Source organism: Rhinoraja longicauda, chromosome 18 (genome assembly GCF_053455715.1).
Source record: "Rhinoraja longicauda isolate Sanriku21f chromosome 18, sRhiLon1.1, whole genome shotgun sequence".
NCBI lineage: Eukaryota > Metazoa > Chordata > Chondrichthyes > Rajiformes > Arhynchobatidae > Rhinoraja > Rhinoraja longicauda.
Window position 1 is genome coordinate 3,590,250 of NC_135970.1, and position 19,908 is coordinate 3,610,157.

The following is a 19,908-nucleotide window of genomic DNA, read 5'->3' on the forward strand; positions in this document are numbered from 1 at the left end:
ATGTGAAAGATGAATTGTCTGTGGCAATCTTAGTTCTCTGATTAGGCTAAAGGAACTTCAATTAACATCTTTAGCTTTCCCTCAGGATTATGTTCTAAAACCCCTTAACTCTGCTGAAATCACTATTACCAAATGTAATTTGACCAGAAAGCTTTCATGTGAGTTGTAACCAGTGTGTGGAAAGGCAGTCGGCAGGAGATGAGGTAATATATATTGCAGATAAGTGTTCTTTCATCCAGTGGATTTAATTAGTACCTCTGAAAGGACGAGGTTTGAATGGCTTGTGGTTCTGTGTGATTGGGCGGGAGAGGGAGTGATGTCAAAGAATAGCGCTGTATCTGTGGAAACAGGAATAAATAAGGAAGACCAGGTCGCAAGACCATAGGGAGCTGGGTCTGGTTTCACCTGACCAAAGGGCTGCTTCACCAGCAAGGCAATCGACAGCGGCTGTGTTTGTGATTGAATTGAACGCGCAGTTTGGATGACGAGAGGGATTAGATATAAAGCAAGTTAGTTACATAAGACGACAATTCCTCAGTGCTTCCCTCTCACTGACATGGCACAGTCCTCATGCTCTACGTTCAGTCGGGAATAGTTTGTGTGCATCCGATGTGTGTTGCACACCGCAGAGATGTTCATGTAACTCTGACAGGACCAGCTTCGCGTTCCATCAGTGTGTGGAGTGGACAGTGTGTGGAGTGGACAGTGTGTGGAGTGGACAGTGTGTGGAGTGGACAGTGTGTGGAGTGGACAGTGTGTGGAGTGGACAGTGTGTGGAGTGGACAGTGTGTGGAGTGGACAGTGTGTGGAGTGGACAGTGTGTGGAGTGGACAGTGTGTGGAGTGGACAGTGTGTGGAGTGGACAGTGTGTGGAGTGGACAGTGACAGCCTCCAGCCCAGTGACAACCTCCAGCCCAGACAGCCTCCAGCCCAGTGACAACCTCCAGCCCAGACAGCCTCCAGCCCAGTGACAACCTCCAGCCCAGTGACAACCTCCAGCCCAGTGACAACCTCCAGCCCAGTGACAACCTCCAGCCCAGTGGCAACCTCCAGCCCAGTGGCAACCTCCAGCCCAGACAGCCTCCAGCCCAGTGGCAGCCTCCAGCCCAGACAGCCTCCAGCCCAGTGGCAGCCTCCAGCCCAGTGGCAGCCTCCAGCCCAGACAGCCTCCAGCCCAGTGGCAGCCTCCAGCCCAGTGGCAACCTCCAGCCCAGACAGCCTCCAGCCCAGTGGCAGCCTCCAGCCCAGACAGCCTCCAGCCCAGTGGCAGCCTCCAGCCCAGTGGCAACCTCCAGCCCAGACAGCCTCCAGCCCAGTGGCAGCCTCCAGCCCAGTGGCAGCCTCCAGCCAAGTGACAGTCTCCAGCCCAGTGACTGACAGCCTCCAGGCTGTGGCACAACACCCTCTTGACTTGCCCACCTTCGCAGTGTAATCGAGGAGGATGGACGGAGTGGGTAGCAATCGGGCCATGTCCTACAGCAGATGGAGTTATGACAGGTAGGTACTCAGTGCGTTTAATTGTTGGGGTGGTTTTAACGTGCAGCAGGCCATGGAATCTGTCACACCCACAGGTTCAGAATATTAATGCCTCCAACAACAAGCTGGAGATGTGACTCTTTTTAAAAATAGGACATCATCCTGTGAGACCTGGTAGAAACAGGACACCCATCGCTTGCTGTGCGCTGTTGTTAAACCTCTGGGGAAATGCATTTGTCTTGAATATGCTTCATAAATACCCAAATTGTAGCTGCAAAATTAAGTTGTTTATTAAACATAACTGGCAATTAATGGAATGCCGGCTCAATCATTGCATGCATGAGTATGACTCGTTTAAACAATCCCTTTTAAGTGGACGGCACTTTAATTAAAAGTGCGTTCAGAATCAGTTGTTGCAGTATAGCTGAGCCATTGGAAAAAGACTGACCGTTCAATAAAAAAAATACTTGTACTGCACAGAAATAAAGATCCAGAGAAACTTCTGGAAGTCTTGTGTTTGGTCATTGTATTGGTGAATGCTTTTCTTTAATCCATCCCAATTGTCTGAAGAAGGGTCTCGACCCGAAACGTCACCCATTCCTTCTCTCCTGAGATGCTGCCTGACCTGCTGAGTTACTCCAGCATTTTGTGTCTATCTTCACTTCTTTACAGTTGTGCACTTCGCCGGTCCAAGTCCCTGCCCATTGCAGCCCATGTTGATGCAGATTATTTGACCACGTTGAAGCTGTGGTTCCTTTGCATGAATTGGAGCCTGCTCTTCATAACATCATCCTCTGTAGATCTGGGAATGCACGCGTGTCATTTATTACTTCCCCCCAACATTCGCGTTATTAATAATACATTTGACTGCTGTTTGTTATAATGGCCGCTTTGCATTGACTTTCATTGTATCCAAAATAGAAGTGCAAGTTTGTGGTGAGGCATTGTTTTGTGGCGATTACTCGTGTCAGTAATGAGCAACTGGTAATGATGGAAGCAGACCATTGGCCCTGTGTGGTGTGTGTTGTCTAGACAGCCACTGGTAATTGAGAGTAACGGTTGCCAAATTCAAGTCCTTTGAGATCACTTATGATTTGTTGGTTTTTTTTTGGAATCGGGCAAAATATTAAATCATCCTTTGTTTTGAATCGTGGAAAATATTAAATCATCCTTATTATCAGTGGCAACTATTAACCATTTAAACACTTTGTCTTGTAATTCATGTGGTGCTTGTTGCTCCTCTACAGGACCGTTCTTTTACTTTTGGTTTTACCATTGTTTTTAATGTGAAACAATATAGATCATCCGTGATTGCATTGATAACTTTAAACGTTCCAAACAGATCTATGCTGCATTTGGATGTGTCATTTACAGCCTCTTTCTGTGACAGCAATTATTGTACAAAAAAATAAATTGTAGCAAAGATTGATTAACTTTGACATTGTTTTACGGGGATTGACTTGAGAAATTGAATGGCACCACCACCTCTGGAAGAAAAGCTGGGCAATGAAAGTGAAATAACTGAGAGAAAGAGAAGCCAACAATATCTTGGCATTTTTTAGTCACAGAATGTCACACAAATTAACTACCTTTGTCAACATTGCAATAAATTAGATCAATATAGAAGTCACACTTGCACTTTTTTTTTCTAAAATTGCAGCTTTGTTTAATTTGGATTTTTAAAAGAAAATTATAACATTCTTCACTCAGTTTGTGTTGGAATTTGGAGAATCCCTGTTTTGCAAGGTTGAATAATGTTTCTTGAATGGTGAAATGTACAGGGAAAGAAAAGAATGTGGAGTTGGAGCTCAACTTCTGGTAGATTTTCACCCAAAGTCTTGACGAGGAAGGAATAAAGATGAGGATAGAAACATAGAAAATAGGTGCAGGGGGAGGCCATCCAGCCCTTCAAGCCAGCACCGCCATTCATCATTGCTGATCATCCAAAATCAGTACCCCGTTCCTGCTTTCTCCCCATATCCCTTGATTCCATTAGCCCAGAAGAGCTCTATCTAACTCTCTCTTCAATACATCACTCTCTCTTGGATGGGGGTAAGGGCGAGCATCAATGAATGTTGGGGCCAGTCTGCCAATTAGTTCTGCTTGCTTTGGCTCCCCTGTGAAGATGGTGATAAATGAGGAATGTAAGATGGGATCCAACAAATGTTCCCTTTCACGATAAATGGAGCTCTAATCTGTTTGAAGTAATGGCATCTTTTGGATTACAAGTGTGCAGTTGTGTGCATAATATGTATTGCATAATATGTTCTTCCTGGTTGTGTGGTGTTGAAACCAGTGATTTTCTTCTCATATTAAATTCAATGAGAGTTATCGTTCTCTTTTTTAGGGAGTTTGTAGGCTGACCTCTGCATTTTCTTCCTGATTTCTCCTAACACCTTGAAGGTGTGCAAAATGCTGTAAAACCTCACATGGTTTCCACACACTGTTTACAGGCACACCATATGCCTGCTGTTCACTGCAGTGTGCTTCTGGTGCTGTCAGCTATTCTGACTTCTGTAAAAACAGCCTACATTTTGAATGTTCCTTCCTTTAGACAATCTTGTTAAATTGGAGTTGTGTTTGACCAAAGTTTAAAGAGAATGTGGTACCTCAGCTGCACGGAGGCAGAAAGGAAAGCTCTTCAGCGGGTAGTCCATAGAGCTCAGAGGACCATCGGAACACAGCTACCAGCCTTGGAGGGCATCTACAACACACGATACCTCAGAAAAGCCACCAGCATCCACAAAGACTCTTCACACCCCTTCAACAGTCTGTTCGAACTCCTTCCATCGGGCAGACGATACAAGGCCTTCTAAGCCCGCACCTCCAGACTCAGGAACAGCTTCATCCCCAGGGCCATAGCTGCTATGAACCGGTCCTGCTGAGCCGGATGGTTACATCGCACAGTGAACCGGCACAGATCTACTTGCACTTTATTCTGGCTTAAAACTGTTACAATTTGTTTCGTTGGGTTGTTGTTGTTTAAATTAATACTGACTAGCTAATTAAATTATTGCATCGTATGGGAGGCGCATTCCCAATCTCGTTGTACCCCTGTACAATGACAATAAAGATATATTGTATTGTATTATATTGTAAGAAATGTAGAGGATAATTCAGCACTGTGTGGAGCATGTTGGAGCAACTGTTTGGCAGTGATAGCAAGAAGCACTTCGGAAACATCATCCCCTAGGTCTAAAGCTTTGTTAGTTGAGGCTACTGAGAGACGTGGAGCCACAGAAATGGCCACTCAGCCCACCATGTTCATACTGACCATTTTGCCACATACACTGGTCCCATTTGCCTGCATTGTGTCTGTATCCTTCCAACCCTTGATGACTTGTGCCTGCCTAAAAGTCTCTTTGATATAGTAATTGTCTCTGATTCTGTTATCATCTGACAGTGCATTCCAGACATCAACCACTTGCTGCGTGTGTGTGTGTGTGTATATACATGTATACATATATATACACCGATCAGCCAAAACATTATGACCCGATGAGCCAAAACATTATGACCACCTGCCGAATATGCTGTTGGTCCTCCGTGTGCAGCCCCATACGCAGCAGGGTGCGATGCACTGTGTATTGTGACACATTCCTCCCGTGACCACCATTAAAATTTTCTGTGACTTGTGCCACAGTAGACCTTCTGTCGGTTCGGACCAGACGGGATAGCCTTTGTTGCCCTCGCGCATCGATGAACCTTGGGTGCCCAACACCCTGTTGCCGGTTTGTGGTTTGTCCCTCCTCGGACCACTGTCGGTAGGTACTCACCACTGCTGACCGGGAGCACCCCACAAGCCTTGCCGTTTCAGAGATGCTCTGAGCCAGTCATCTGGCCATAACAATTTGGCCCTTGTCAAAGTCGCTCAGGTCTTTACTCCTGCCCATTTCCCCTGCATCCTACACATCAACTTCAAGAACTGACTGTTCACTTGCTACCTAATATATCCCACCCCTTGACAGGTGCCATTGTAACAAGATAACCAATGTTATTCACTTTGCCTGTCATTGGTCATAATGTCTTGGCTGATCGGTATAAAAATTCTCCTCAAATCCCTTTCCAAACTTCTTTCCTCTCATCTTAAGCTCATGCCCTGTTGTTTTTGATACCCCTCTGTGGGGAGAGGATTTTGAGTGTCTACCTTTACTCCAGGGAAAATTTTAGCAAGTTGTGTCTATCGAATTTCTCCCCATGACTAAAGTCGGCCAATCCAGGTAAACCTCCTTTCCACTATCGCCAGAGTAATTGCATCCTACCTATAGTTAGAACCGCGCCCAATAGTCCAAGTATTACCTAACCAGGGCTTTGTAGAGTTGCAAAGTAATGTCCCAACTCTTAAATTCCATGCCCTGACATCTCTATTCACCAGCATTCCTTAGCACCCTAACATTTACTGTCTATGTGCTACCCACTATTTGACCATAAATTGCATCACGTGTTTGGCAGATGGAATTTAATCCTTACAATGTTCCACACAATTTTCTACCAGATCTGTAGCCTTCGATTATCTTTCTCGATATCTGCCAAAACTGCCAGTTTTTAACTGGTCTGTAAATCTACAAAACCACAGCCTCCCGCAATGACATCTGCAGCAATTGTAGAAAGGTGAAGATGAGATGTGGTTTAATTGCAATACAAAATGTACTTGCTGAGCTGAATACCTCGGTCACATCTATATGAACATTCTACGTGTGGAGTATAAATATATTGTTGATCATTCTGGAGGGTCCTCCTAAAATTAAACACTTTAAGTAAATCTCCAGGTGCTGAAAGTAGACTTCAGAAAGATAATGCCCCCTTTTGGCCTCAGCTCACTTGTAAGCTTGGAAGCTGACAAAACACCCTGAAGTATTACACAGTTTGTGGTGATTAATTCTGCCACTGGCGGCCACGGTGGCGCAGCGGTAGAGTTGCTGCCTTACAGCGAATGCAGCGCCGGAGACCCGGGTTCCATCCCGACCACGGGTGCCGTCTGTACGGAGTTTGTACGTTCTCCCTTTGACCTGCGTGGATTTTCTCCGAGATCTTCGCTTTCCTCCCACACTCCAAAGATGTAGGTTAATTGGCTTAGTAAATGTAAAAATTGGCCCTTGTGGGTGTAGGATAGTGTAAATGTGCGGGGATCGCAGGTCGGCGTGGGCCGAAGGGCCTGTTTCTGCACTGCATCTCTAAACTAAACTGCTCTCTAGGCTGCAATGATGTTTACAGAAGTTTCACAGAGGCTGTCTGTAAGGAGCCATGAATAAACCTTGTTGTGGGCTGCTTATTTCTGGTACAGTTTGTTGTTTGCCCATTCTACAAATGGGCTCCATCAGATGTTGGGAAATCCAATTCCGAAGGCGCTCTGATTAGGCAATCAGAGCATCAGGTTATAGATATTGATTATGTTACCTCCTGTCCTTAAGAAGAAATTGGTCAAAAACTTTCAGGATGGAATGAAGAATTATTTTTCCCATTTTGATGTAAACCATGCTTGAGTGAGTTTCAGGACTCATGTAAAGGTATGTTCATGAATTCAGCCGTGGGCATTGAACCCGAGCAATGGGAGCAGGTTGGCAAGTCGGCCCCAGCCCTGGTGCAGGGTCTAGAGCCCAAACATCCACTGTCCCTCTCTCTCCACAAGTGCTGCCAGACCTGCTGAGCTCCTCCTGCAGTTTGTTTTGAGGCCAGTAAGTTCTTTGCAGCTGCTCTTGACTTTAGACTCACACCATGTGTTGTGGAAGCCCAACTGAGGCGAATGAGCAGTATGTTCAGAGCCGGCACAACACCACAGCCACTGGGCTTCAACACTCTGCTCAACAACGTCACATAACCACCATTTTTAGATTTAGTTTTAGACTTTCAGCACGGAGCGGGCCCTTCGGCCCACTGGATCCATGCTGACCATGATCACCCATTCACCCCAGTTCTATGTGTTATCCCACTTTCTCATCCACTCCCTACACACTGGGGGCAATTTACAGAGGGTCGATTCACCTACAAACCCGCACATCTTTCGAATGTGGGTGGAAACCGGAGCACCCGGAGGAAACCCATGCGGTCACAGGAAGAACATGCAAACTCCACAAAGACAGCACCCGAGGTCAGGATTGCATCTGGGTGTCTAGCGCTGTGAGGCAGCAGCTCTACCTGCTGCACCTCTCTGCTGCCCACGGTGCTTTTCTCAGTGGGCGGCACGGTGGCGCAGCGGTAGAGTTGCTGCCTTACAGCGAATGCAGCGCCGGAGACTCGGGTTCGATCCTGACTACGGGCACCGTCTGTACGGAGTTTGTACGTTCTCCCCGTGACCTGCGTGGGTTTTCTCCGAGATCTTCAGTTTCCTCCCACACTCCAAAGACGTACAGGTTTGTAAGTTAATTGACTCGGTAAATGTAAAAATTGTCCCTAGTGAGTGTAGGATAGTGTTAATGTGCGGGGATCGCTGGGCGACGTGGACTCGGTGGGCCGAAAGGCCTGTTTCCGCGCTGTATCTCTAAATCTAAATCTAAAAGAGAACAGACCAGTTCTGATGTAAGGCCAGAGAGACACAAGGAACTGCTGATGTTGGAATCTTGAGCGAAACACAAAGTGCTGGAGGAACTCACTGGGTCAGGCAGCATCTGTGGAGGGAATGGGCAGACAATTTAATTCTTAAGTCTCATGACTTGTTCATTTGGTCAGCAGATGCTGCCTGACCCGCTGAGTTCCTCCAGTACTTTATGCTTTGTTGATGTACAGCCTTCCCTCTGTAACCCTACCTTAGTTATATCACCACTGGTGCTACCTGATCCACTGAGCACGTTGAACATTCTCATTTCCCATTCCCAGCACCTATTGTGTTTTGTATCTCATGAAATGCCCTCATTTATTTATTAATTGGATGGCTCCAGAAGCCCTTTGTCACCAGGACACCTTGTGTCTCCTCCATATCACAGACATCTCTTTTGTTCTCTCCATCTCTCGCCCTTTCTCCAGTTCTGATGAAGGGCCATTGACCTGTACAGTTGGTGATCTAGTTTTGTTCAATAACCTCCCGCTCCGTGTTTCTGCAGAGCTATTCCAAGTCAAGAAGCACTGCATCCACTGGTTTCACGTTGTACATTCTGCTGATTGAGTCTAAAGATACAGCAGGGAAACAGGCCCTTCGGCCCACCAAGTCCTTGCTGACCATCAACCACCCATTTGCAGTAATCCTGCATTAATCTCATTTTTCTTATCTCCGTACATTCCCATCAACTTTTGTGCTTCAGCGAGCAATGTATGTGTGCCGATCTTACTATTTGCAATATCACTTTATTCTGCACTGCAGAAGTTAATTGTAATTCAAACACTGGAGAAATTCCTCACATGTTTATCTGCTAAATGTAAAGATGACTTTATGGAAGTGCACTCGATGCTGTGCCATTGTTTAGCTTTGCAACCGAGGCAGTAGTGAGGGAATGCTGCCTTGTTGCAAGTGCTGTCATTAGGTGGAGCAGTTCTATGCATCCATGTGTGTGTGCACTCTTAGATATGTAAACAGGGGGTTAGTTTAATGCATGTTTACAGGGTTTTGAGGGAAAGATGCGTAACTTTAATTGTGGTGTGACTATTGGTCCAACAAGGTACCAGACACAAAGCTGGAGTAACTCAGCGGGTCAGGCAGCATCTCTGGAGAGAAGGAATGGGTGACGTTTCACAGAGTGCTGGAGTAACTCAGCGGGACAGGCAGCATCGCTGGAGAGAAGGAATGGGCGACTCAGCAGGTCAGGCAGCATCTCTGGAGAGAAGGAATGGGTGACGTTTCGGTTCGAGACCCTTCTTCAGACTGATGTCAGGGAAGGGGGTGGGACAAAGATAGAAAATGTGTCTACCTTCGATTTTTACCAGCATCTGCAGTTTTTTTTCAAACAGGTACCAGACACAACAGCTGGTTGAATGTTCACTAGTATTATTTACACATGTTGTTCCGATTGGAACAATTGCTTTGTCAAGGGTCTTTGTCTGAAGAAGGATCTCGACCCAAAATGTCACCTGTAACTAAGTTCATAAGTCAAAGGAGCAGAAGTAGGCCATTCGACCCACTGAGTCTACTCCATGTTCTCCAGAGATGCTGTCTGACCTGCTGAGTTACTCCAGCACTTTGTGTCATTCTCTGTTGTTAATTGCTGGAATGTCGACAACATAAGACCCCACCCACATCACGGTAAGTAAAAATGACAGTGAGGAATTGATATATTCACAATTTTATAAATTTAGCTAAAGATTTAGAGTGTTCAGATTGCCCTGAGGCAACTAACTTTCTAGCCATCATTAAAACAAAATAACGACTTGGTTTAGTAAACCTAACGAGGAGGTCAATGGAAGATTTTTGTTTTCGAAACTGAAAAGTGTATTATTTGTGAGAATTGCCTGAATTGTGAGAATTGTCAGACCAGAATCACGTTGATGCAGAGAAGTGGAGACACTCTGAAACTTAGTTCCCCATCTTACTGAGCGTAAAACTTAAAAGATTCACCTTGAATAGATAAATTTAATCTTTCTAAAGTCCTATTGTTGACAAATGTCTCGTCTCCAGTCAAAGAGGTTAATGCAGAGGTTAGCTTTATTAAAATAATTGGTTTAAGAGCATGGCTGTACTGGGAGTTTCTGCTTTTGTCGATGGTCTATTCTTTGCTCCCCTCCATGAATTCTGCTTCTGCAGCACAAAGCAATCTTTCAGACTGCGTGGGAGTTGATGATTTATTTCTCTCTCTGTGTGCTAGTGCATCTTTGCATCGTGGAGGAGCCAGGTTTTATCTCATTAGGGAGCCTACATGCTTGGACTGTCTGATATAAGCATCCTGAGTTGTGCTTTCTTAATATTTCTGGAACATCTGTTCTCCTCACTCTCCCTCTTTCATTCCATTACAAAATGCTTAGTTATATTACATTTATTCAACCTAACCATTCCACACCATGCCACTGGAAATATCCTGTTCAGTTGAGTTTATTGTCACGTGTACTGATGTACAGTGAAAAGCTTTCGTTGTGGGCTGATCAGTCAGCAGAAAGACAATACATGATTACAATCGAGCCAATTACAATGTATAGATACATGATAAGGGAATAGGATTGCTGTCAAAAATTCATTATGACAATTGACTATTTGCTTGCATAATCACATTTCAACAAAAATGATGTAAAACACTAAGCAATGTCCTCATGCAAAGGGCAAGACACACATTTACATTTTAATAATTGATCCAAAAAGCAAATATTATTTGGAACAATAGGACTTGGAAAGAATTAAATATATCTATTCAAGGTGAATCTTTTAAGTTTTAAGTTGGGGACTGGGTTTCAGAGTGCCTCCAGTTGTCTACACCAACATGATTCTGGTCTGATATAAGCAATGTTTTTAATGGATGTGGTCCTTGGAACTGAACTGGGAAGATAATGGCTGTGAGATTGCAGTGTGTTGAGTTGGGATTTGAGTCCTTTTGCAGTTTTATAGGGCTCTGGTTAGACCACATCTGGAGTATTGTGTGCCGTTTTGGTCTCCTAATTTGAGGAAGAACATCCTTGCTATGGAGGCAGTGCAGCGTAGGTTCACCAGGTTTATCGCTGGGATGGCGGGACTGTCATATGAGGAAAGATTGGAAAGACTAGGCTTGTATTCACTGGAGTTTAGAAGGATGAGAGGGGATCTTATAGAGACGTATAAAATTATAAAAGGACTAGACAAGGTAGATGCAGGAAAAATGTTCCCAATGTTGGGGGAGTCCAGAACCAGGGGCCACAGTCTAAGAATAAAGGGGAGGCCATTTAAAATTGAGGTGAGAAGAAACTTTTTTACCCAGAGAGTTGTGAATTTGTGGAATTCTCTCCCACAGAAGAAGTTAGATAGAACTCAAGGGGCTAGTGGAATCAAGGGATATGGGGAGAAGGCAGGCACAGGTTACTGATTGTGGATGATCAGCCATGATCACAATGAATGACGATGCTGGCTCGAAGGGCCAAATGGCCTCCTCCTGCACCTGTTTTCTATGTTTTCTATGTTTCTAAGTGTTGCCATGGAACTGAAGAATCGGCAAATTTAACTTGCTCAAGAAGGGAGCACAGTACCATTGTTGCCACTTCTCTATCATATATGGGCAAACGCTTAGAATTCATAACTTCAACTGATTGTGAGTGATCAGCCATGATCACTGTGAATGGCGGTGCTGACTCGAAGGGCCAAATGGCCCCCTCCTGTGCCTATTGTCTATTGAAATAAACAATTATTCATTGCATATTGACAACGCGCTCAACCATCTCATGTTAAAACAAGATGCAGTTAACAAACTGAAGATGGGGGGAAGGGCAAGCTATTTTTTCCAGAAGCATTTCATGAGGCATTCAACAAGAGATTTATTTTAAATAAGTGAACAATGTAGGGGGGAAATGCCCCAAAATGCTGCAGAATGGATTGTAGGGCTTGATTTTGCCAGAAACATTAATGGTATTTGAAGGATACGTGTTGTTATAACTGCACAGATGAGTCAGTAACTTCTGCAATGGTCTCAACTGTTAATGGACACTTGAACAGGTTCATGGATAGGAAAGGTTGAGAGGGATAAGGGCCAAATGTGGACAGGTGGGACTAGCGTAGATGGGGAATCTTGGTTAGCATGAGCACGCTGGGCTGAAGGGCCTGTGTCCGTGATGAACTCTATGAATTGACTTGTTGCCATGCCAATATCTTTTGGCAAAAGTCACCTTCTTCAAATTGACTTTCTTCAAAGTGACTTTCTTCAATTTGGTGATATTTTCACATGAACTGACTCTTAAATTGACTGCAAAAACACAGTCTAATTAACAACATTCTAAATGCAGGTCAAATGCTCTTAAACTGGCTCAGTGGCAGGAAGTGAACGGTGATGGGTGGCGAGTTATGTTGTGTTTGCTACACTATGAATAACTACAGTATGAGGTTCAGTAGTCGGCCCCTTGCTCATCGGATAATCTAGTTTTCAATATGTAGGGCACGTCAAAGAGGTTTGCAGATGAAGCGAAACTTGGTTGAGAGTGAGGAGGAGGAGCTTTGACTATACGAGGATACTGATGGTCTGCCCAGTTAAATGGAATAGTGGCAAGAGGGAATTTCACCGAGAAAAGTGGAAGGGGCATTGCATTTAAGGGGGTGTAACAAGGAAAGATAACCTGCAGCATATTGTGTGGTGTTGAAGAATTGAGGGGCCATGAGGTGTAGGTGCACAGATCATCAAAGGTTGCAGGGCAGGCCAATAATGTGGTTAAAAAAGCCTGGCGGGCGGGTGGGTGCTTGTTTTTACGGTGCGTAACAAGGCATGGTGTATAACAGCAGGGAGGTTAGCTCACACTGCGCGCCACAATAATTGGCCCATGGCTCGATTGCTGCGTACAGTTCTGCCCACCACGTTACAGGGACGATGTGATTCACTGGGGAAAATGCAGAGGAGATTTGTGGAGATGTCAGCAAAATGAGGAAGAATGGATCAGATGGGATTATAGACACAAAATGCTGGAGTAACTCAGCAATGCTTGGACAGCCAGCAACTCTGGAGAAAAGGAATGGGTGACGTTTCGGGTCGAGACTCCTCTTCAGATAGGATTGTTTTCTTTAGAACCAAGGAGCCTTCATTGAGACGTAAAATGCTGAGCAGACCAGGCAGAGGAAGTGAGAAAGATTTATTTCACATGGTCACAATTATCCTTATTTGTATTTTTATTTATAATGACAATCTCTTGCTATCCACTTTGCTGCTATAACACTGCAAATTTCCCCGGTGTGGGACAAATAAAGGAATATATTATTATTATTATTATTATTATTATTATTATTATTATTATTATTTATTATTATTATTCCAAGTTAAACTAATCTCCTCAGCCTGCATTTCCACTCTGGGCTAAAGGTTCTGACTGTCTCCCCAGTCCATGCCTCTCAGAATTTTGGTTACTTCTATCAGGTCTCCCCTTGTCCACTGACGCTCTAGAGTAGGGTTGCCAATTGTCCCATATTAGCCGGGACATCCGGTATATTTGGTTAAATTGTTTTGGACTCGTCCCATATTAGGCCCGGGGTTGCTGTAGTCTCGGACAGTGTAGGTCCGGAGGCCCGGGCGGTGCCTAATGGAGGTTGTGTAGCAACCCGCCTCCCAGCCCGGGCGGCCACCATTGGTGGAGCGGGAGCACGTGGCCGCTGGCTGGCTGAGGTCACATGGGTCACGGGGAGATGACGTCACTTTGTCATCTTGGGAGTGAGATAGTTGGCACCCCTACTCCAGAGTAAACAATCCAAGTTGTCCAAGCTCTCCTGTGGATAATGCCTTGTAATCCAGGCAGCATCCTGGGCATGGGTTTCGCATAGTTTAGTTTAGCTTAGAAATACAGTGTGGAAACTGGCCCTTTGGCCCATCGAGTCCTTGCCGACCAGCGATCCCCATACACTAACACTATCACACACACACACACACACACACACACACACACACACACACACACACACACACACACACACACACACACACACACACACACACACACACACACACACACACACACACACACGAGGGGCAATTTTACAGAAGTCAATTAACCTGTGAATCTGTATATCTTTGGTGTTACCAGGAGATGAGGAAGGTCTTTACACCACTGGGTGGTCAGGGTCTGGGAGCCTCTGCATGAGAGGGTGACACAGGCAGAAGTCCTCTGCACATTGAGCCAGAGCTTTGAAGTGTATTGTGGAGGCGCTGGGTTACAGATCAGGTCAGGAAGGTGGCTCTTCGTTGCTTTGACCGTGCGGCAGATTGCTGTGCCGTGCACTGTGGGAGTGTGCTGGGATGTTCTGTGCAGATGCCAAGCGTTGGCCTGCCACTGGCCGACTCCAAGGTTCAGCACGGGTGCTGTGCAGGTGCAGAAAGCAGACACTTGCGTTCCATGGTCTACTTGCCACCCACGCCGACTACGGCTTGTGGCCACAACCATGAAAACACAGCTGGCAGTGTGGAACGTGACCTCCTAACCCCTCTCAGAAGGTCAGGATCTCTTCTGTGACCTCCAACCCTTGGAGATCCCAGTATCTGCCATCCCATGTGACTCCATACCCTATCCAACCTTGCCGTCTGAGATTAGCTAAGCAATCCAGATGTTCGTCAATAAACCTTCCGTGAATCACTTGTATCTCATTAGTATCCTCCTTAAATAGACCAATACTGTACACATACGGAATCAAGGGATATGGGAAGAATGCAGGAATGGGGTATTGATTTTGGATGTTCAGCCATGATCATAGTGAATGGCAGTGCCGGCTCCATGGGCCAGAGTGGTTTACTCCTGCACCTATTTTCTATGTTTTATACTCATAAGTGGTGTCATTTTAGAGATACAGTGCAGAAATGGGCCCTTCGGCCCACTGAGCGCACCGACCAGCGACCCCGCACATTAACACTATCCTACACACACTAGGGACAATTTACAATTATACCAAGTATACAAACCCAAGCCAATTAACCTACAAACCTCTACGTCCTTGGTGTGTGAGAGGAAACCGAAGTTCTCGGAGAAAACGCACGCAGGTCACGAGGAGAACGTACAAACTCCATACAGACAGCACCCGTAGTCGGGATTGAACCTGGGTCTCTGGCGCTGCATTCACTGTAAGGCAGCAACTCTACCGCTGCGCCACCGTGCCGCCGTGGAACTTCAATGCCTCTTACAGCTGAAGTTCTGAGTTAGATTGCAGAAGTATGATGATGGATCTACATTTGCACAGAGTAACATGTCAAGTGGGTTGAAGTGTTGGATGGTTAGTTGCAATTACAAATGAGACCATAAAGTTGGTGAGCGCTTCTTGATCAATGGAAATGATCATTTGCTGCTGCCGCCCAACTATTCCATCTGAAGAGATTATGAAACACTTTTCTCAACTCCTCGAGCAGCGCTGCCTGAATACTTTGAATTGTTCTGACACTAATTATTCATTAGTGCACTTGGACTATAAGTGTTCTAAAGTGAAACATTTGATGAGGACGTAAGGTTTTAAATGGGAGGAATTATTGCCATGAAGTCATTTTGCCTCGTATTCCCTTTATCATGTATCTGTACACTCAATTGTAATCATGTGTTGCCTTTTTTTTAGAGATACAGCGCGGAAACAGGCCCTTCGGCCCACCGGGTCCGCGCCGCCCAGCGATCCCCGCACATTAACACTGTTCTACACACACTAGGGACAATTTTTACATTTTACCCAGTCAATTAACCTACATACCTGTACGTCTTTGGAGTGTGGGAGGAAACCGAAGATCTCGGAGAAAACCCACGCAGGTCACGGGGAGAATGTACAAACTCCGTCCAGTTCTGCTAACTGGTTAGCACGCAACAAAAGCTTTTTAATGTACCTCGGTACACACAATAAACTAAACTAAACTAAACAGATGTATAAGTCATCGAGTAACACAGAGTTATTTGTTGATCTTTGTATTGAGGATTGTACTTACTCAGCGATCAATTAAGAATGGTTTCCCTTCTGCAGGTGCTGCCTGAATAGCTGAGTGTCTCCAGCATTTCCATTTCATATTTCCAGCGTGGTCTTTCCGTTTGCCCAGTCATAGATTGAGTGAGGTATTCCTCGCCTCCTCCCCTTCTGCACAGTGGATGTGTCCCCTGGAGAAAGCATTGATTGCAACGACCACGACTAGAAACTAAGCTGAGGTTCTGACATGAAGAGGCTTCTCTGTCGCTGTAAGGCATTGTTTCTGCTTTGTACCAAAGGTATTTCAACCCAGCTCAGAGATTACATCCTCTGCAAAATTCAATTTAAGAAGACAACCTTAATTTAATCCAGCGTACAATATTTTTAAGGCAGAGATAGATGGATTCTTGATTAGGATGGGTGTCGCGGGTTATGGGGAGAAGGCAGGAGAATGGAGTTGAGAGTTAGATAGTTCAGCCATGATTGAATGGCGGAGTAAACTTGATGGGCCGATTAGCCTAATTCTGCTCCTATCACTTATGACCTTCTGACCTTCTGAACATATGAGAGCGGTCCATACAGGGAGACAACGTTGTTCAATGGGAGATATGTTCATTCCCCATGTACATGACAAATCATCAATCGCAGCTGACAGAACACCCTCCACTCCAATGCTGGAGTTATTTGTTGATCTTTGTATTGAGGATTGTACTTACTCAGCGATCAATTAAGAATATCAAATGACTGTACATATTTAACCTGGAAAAGATTTGGTCAAACCTGCCGGTTTATGAACAGTATTGTTTTATTACGGGACTTTGTATAAGGTCCGAGGAATTCTTTCCGGGATGTTGTGCATTTTAGTTTTGTACCTCGTTGCTTAGCTGTGCCAAACAAACATCCGACTGATCTATAATCATCACAATGCTGGATCCTGTTACGCACCATTAAACAAAAATGTATTAGTGGAAGTAAAACTGTTTGTTAGGGTTGAAGTTCAGGATTAGGAGTTAGATGAGATGAGGAAGTTCTGAAGAAGGGTCTCGACCCAAAACGTCATCTTTTCCTTTTCTCCAGAGATGCTGTCTGACCCGCTGAATTACCCCAGCTTTTTGTGTCTATCTTCAGTTTAAACCAGCAACTGCTGTTCCTTCCTACACATTGGGAAGTTTAATGCTCTTCACCAAAGTCAGGCTGTGGACATACTGCATGATTTGTGAATTAGATGAGTGGATTGGTGAATAAGGCTTGGTCAATGGATTTGTTCATCCCTGGTAATTAGTTTTCAACAAGCAGTGTTATTGAAAGAGCAATCGTACAGTTGTTTCACTGTGGTTGGACAATATTCTTACCGAGAAGCAAAAGGACACAAAGTGCTGGAGTAACTCAATAGATTAGGCAGCATCTCTGAAGAACATCAATAGTTACAGTTTAGTTTATTGTCACATGTACCGAGCTACAGTGCAAAGCTTTTGTTGCGTGCTATCCAGTCAGCGGAACGACAATACATGATTACAATTGAGCCATTTACAGTGTACAGATACTTGATAAGGGAGTAGCGTTTTGTGGTCACAGTTTGGGTCAAGACCCTTCTTCTCAAGGGCATTCTTACCTAATATCCAAAGCCTTACTGAAAAGCAGATCAGCTGAAAAAGATACAAAAATTAGTTTGAGTTAAATTGGCTTTCTTGTGAGTTTTATTAATGTACAAATGAGAGTCACTTTGCATGTTATAACTCCCAGTAATGTGTCATTGGTCTGGATTTTCCTTGCTATGTGTGCTGTTCCACTACACATATCACGTATCACGTAAATCACATATCCACAAGATGCAATGGGGACTCCAGTTTATGGGGGTACATATGTGTTTATCCTTTATCAAACAGTTCAGGAATTTGATACCAGGAATTTTCAAATCTTTTTATTGCACAAACGTGTGAGAGGTAATGGCATCACGGTTTAAGTGAAGAAGTGAGAGGTGAAATGTGTGTTCTGTTTATTTCAGATCCATTACATTGATTTATACAGTAATTGTCAAACAGTGCAAATTTACCAGTAATTAGGCCACCTATGCCTTCCATCCCACCGAAACTGACTCTCGCTCTCTCCGATTCCAAGCTAATCACATCATTCTTCCCTTCTGTTATCAGACTTCTGAACAGTTCTTCCATAAGTTTGGTTACTGTCCCATTCATCTCTACCCTATTGCGGACATTGGACTTTGTCTATAGAACTGTTGCACTACAATGCTGAGAACTCTACTGTGTATTCTGTATCTTCCCCTTTGCTCTATCCATTGTACTTGAGTTTAACTTGCTTGTGTTTATGTAAGGTATATCTAACCTGATTGGGTAGCATGTTTGAAGAAGTGTCTCGACCCAAAACGTCGCCCATTCCTTCTCTCCAGAGATGCTGCCTGTCCCGTTGAGTTACTCCAGCATTTTGTGTCTATCTTCAGTGTAAACCAGCATCTGCAGTTCCTACCTCCTCATCTGAAACATACTGGAGACACAAGGAACTGCAGATGCTAGAATCCTGAGCGAAACACAAAGTGCTGGAGGAGCTTTGGCAGTCTGGGAAGGGAATAGACAGATGACGTTTTGGGTCGGGACTCTTGTGCACAGGGAAGTCTGGTCCACTGAATGCCAACACCTTTCAATCGCTAGCCATTTATAAAATACTCTGAACTTAGAAGCCGACTATGTGGAAATTGCCAGGGTTTTGCATCCAGTAAACTAAATGAATACTTTAGATGTAACTTGTTCAAGTCAGCTGTTTTTAACTGGGTACAATCACGTATCGTACATGCTTTTCTTATGCTGTTGACATCCGTGTACAGATTTTGGGAAATTCATATCCATGGGGATAGCCACTGAGATGATTAGGCGGTAATCATGGTGACCAGGTTTTTTTCAACGTTCTGAGTCATAACCTGGGAGGTTTGAGAGTCTAAGTGTTATATGATGCCAGTGAATAGTGTCCTTTAGAAATTGAGACTTTGACTGAACAATAGAGGGCTGAGCAGGTGAGTGCAAAGTGAAACTGAGTTAGCGTTCATTTCAACAGTGCCACTGAGAAGAAAGGAAAAGGGATGTGTTCTCACTGGAAGTAGTTGACTGATAGCATTGCACTGCATATTGCCATTGACATGAGCAGCTAGCACTGGGTGGACTGCCCGCTCACATTAACAGCGTGCAGGAAACATGAAGAATCTTGAACATGCCCGAGATTTGCTCTCTCAGCTTTAGCTGCTGTCAAAGTGATTTTGTTCTGACTGGTAACTATTAATACGGAAGAAAGACTCAATCTATACATTAAAACTCTCGTTTGTTTGTTTGTTCCTAAACTGCAGCCAAAACCGATACACGATAGTGCGACAATTTTAGGCCCATCTTAGTCACCATCGTCCCTTTGGTGCTAATGGAAGAAGTTTCATTGAAATGGGTGCTATATTTTTGTTATTCACATTTTAAAGTTTAAATCTGTCTCCTAGGGAGGGAGGAGGAAGGATAAATGGGGTTATGGGGATAGGAAGGTGGGGGGGGGGAGAGGAGGGGAGGGTGGGAGAGGGGGGTGAGGGGGGGAGAGGGTGCTGCACCAATGCAGGAGAGGTTTGGGCCCAACGGGTCCACTTGGTTTAGTTGATTATTAAAAGTAGCATATTCTCATTGGAGATTATCTGAATTTAATATCGAAAAAGCGTACTTAAAGACAAATTCTGCATTAAGGTGTGAGTAACTTGGGCGGCCAGTGTTGATCTGCACTGGTCTGAGACTCGCTGCATCATCTAAGTATGTACTTCGTCTAATCTCTCAATAAAGAGGCCATTTTCAATTAGTGAATAAATCATTAGTTGACATCGATATCACAGGACGTATTTTTTTGTTGCCATATTTATCGCTAATCTGTGAATAAATCATTAGTTAAAATTGATATTCGTTTTTTGAAGATGTGACCAAAAAGGTCGATGAAGGCAGAGCTGTAGATGTTGT

The 19,908-nt window shown here is 44.5% G+C and overlaps 1 protein-coding gene across 4 annotated transcripts in view; it reads left to right on the top strand.

Annotated features, from left to right (window-relative positions):
- Positions 1-508: 508 nt before the first annotated feature.
- Positions 509-19,908, top strand: part of tub (TUB bipartite transcription factor) — a 164,937-nt gene continuing 145,537 nt past the window's right edge. For 2 of the 4 annotated variants that reach the window (XM_078414986.1, XM_078414988.1), the window contains exon 1: positions 512-1,497. In XM_078414986.1, the coding sequence (XP_078271112.1) occupies positions 1,442-1,497 (56 nt within the window). In that variant the 5' untranslated portion in view covers positions 512-1,441. Of the gene's footprint in view, positions 1,498-19,908 lie in introns of all 4 variants that reach the window. The other 2 variants (XM_078414983.1, XM_078414984.1) reach the window with 2 other exon arrangements.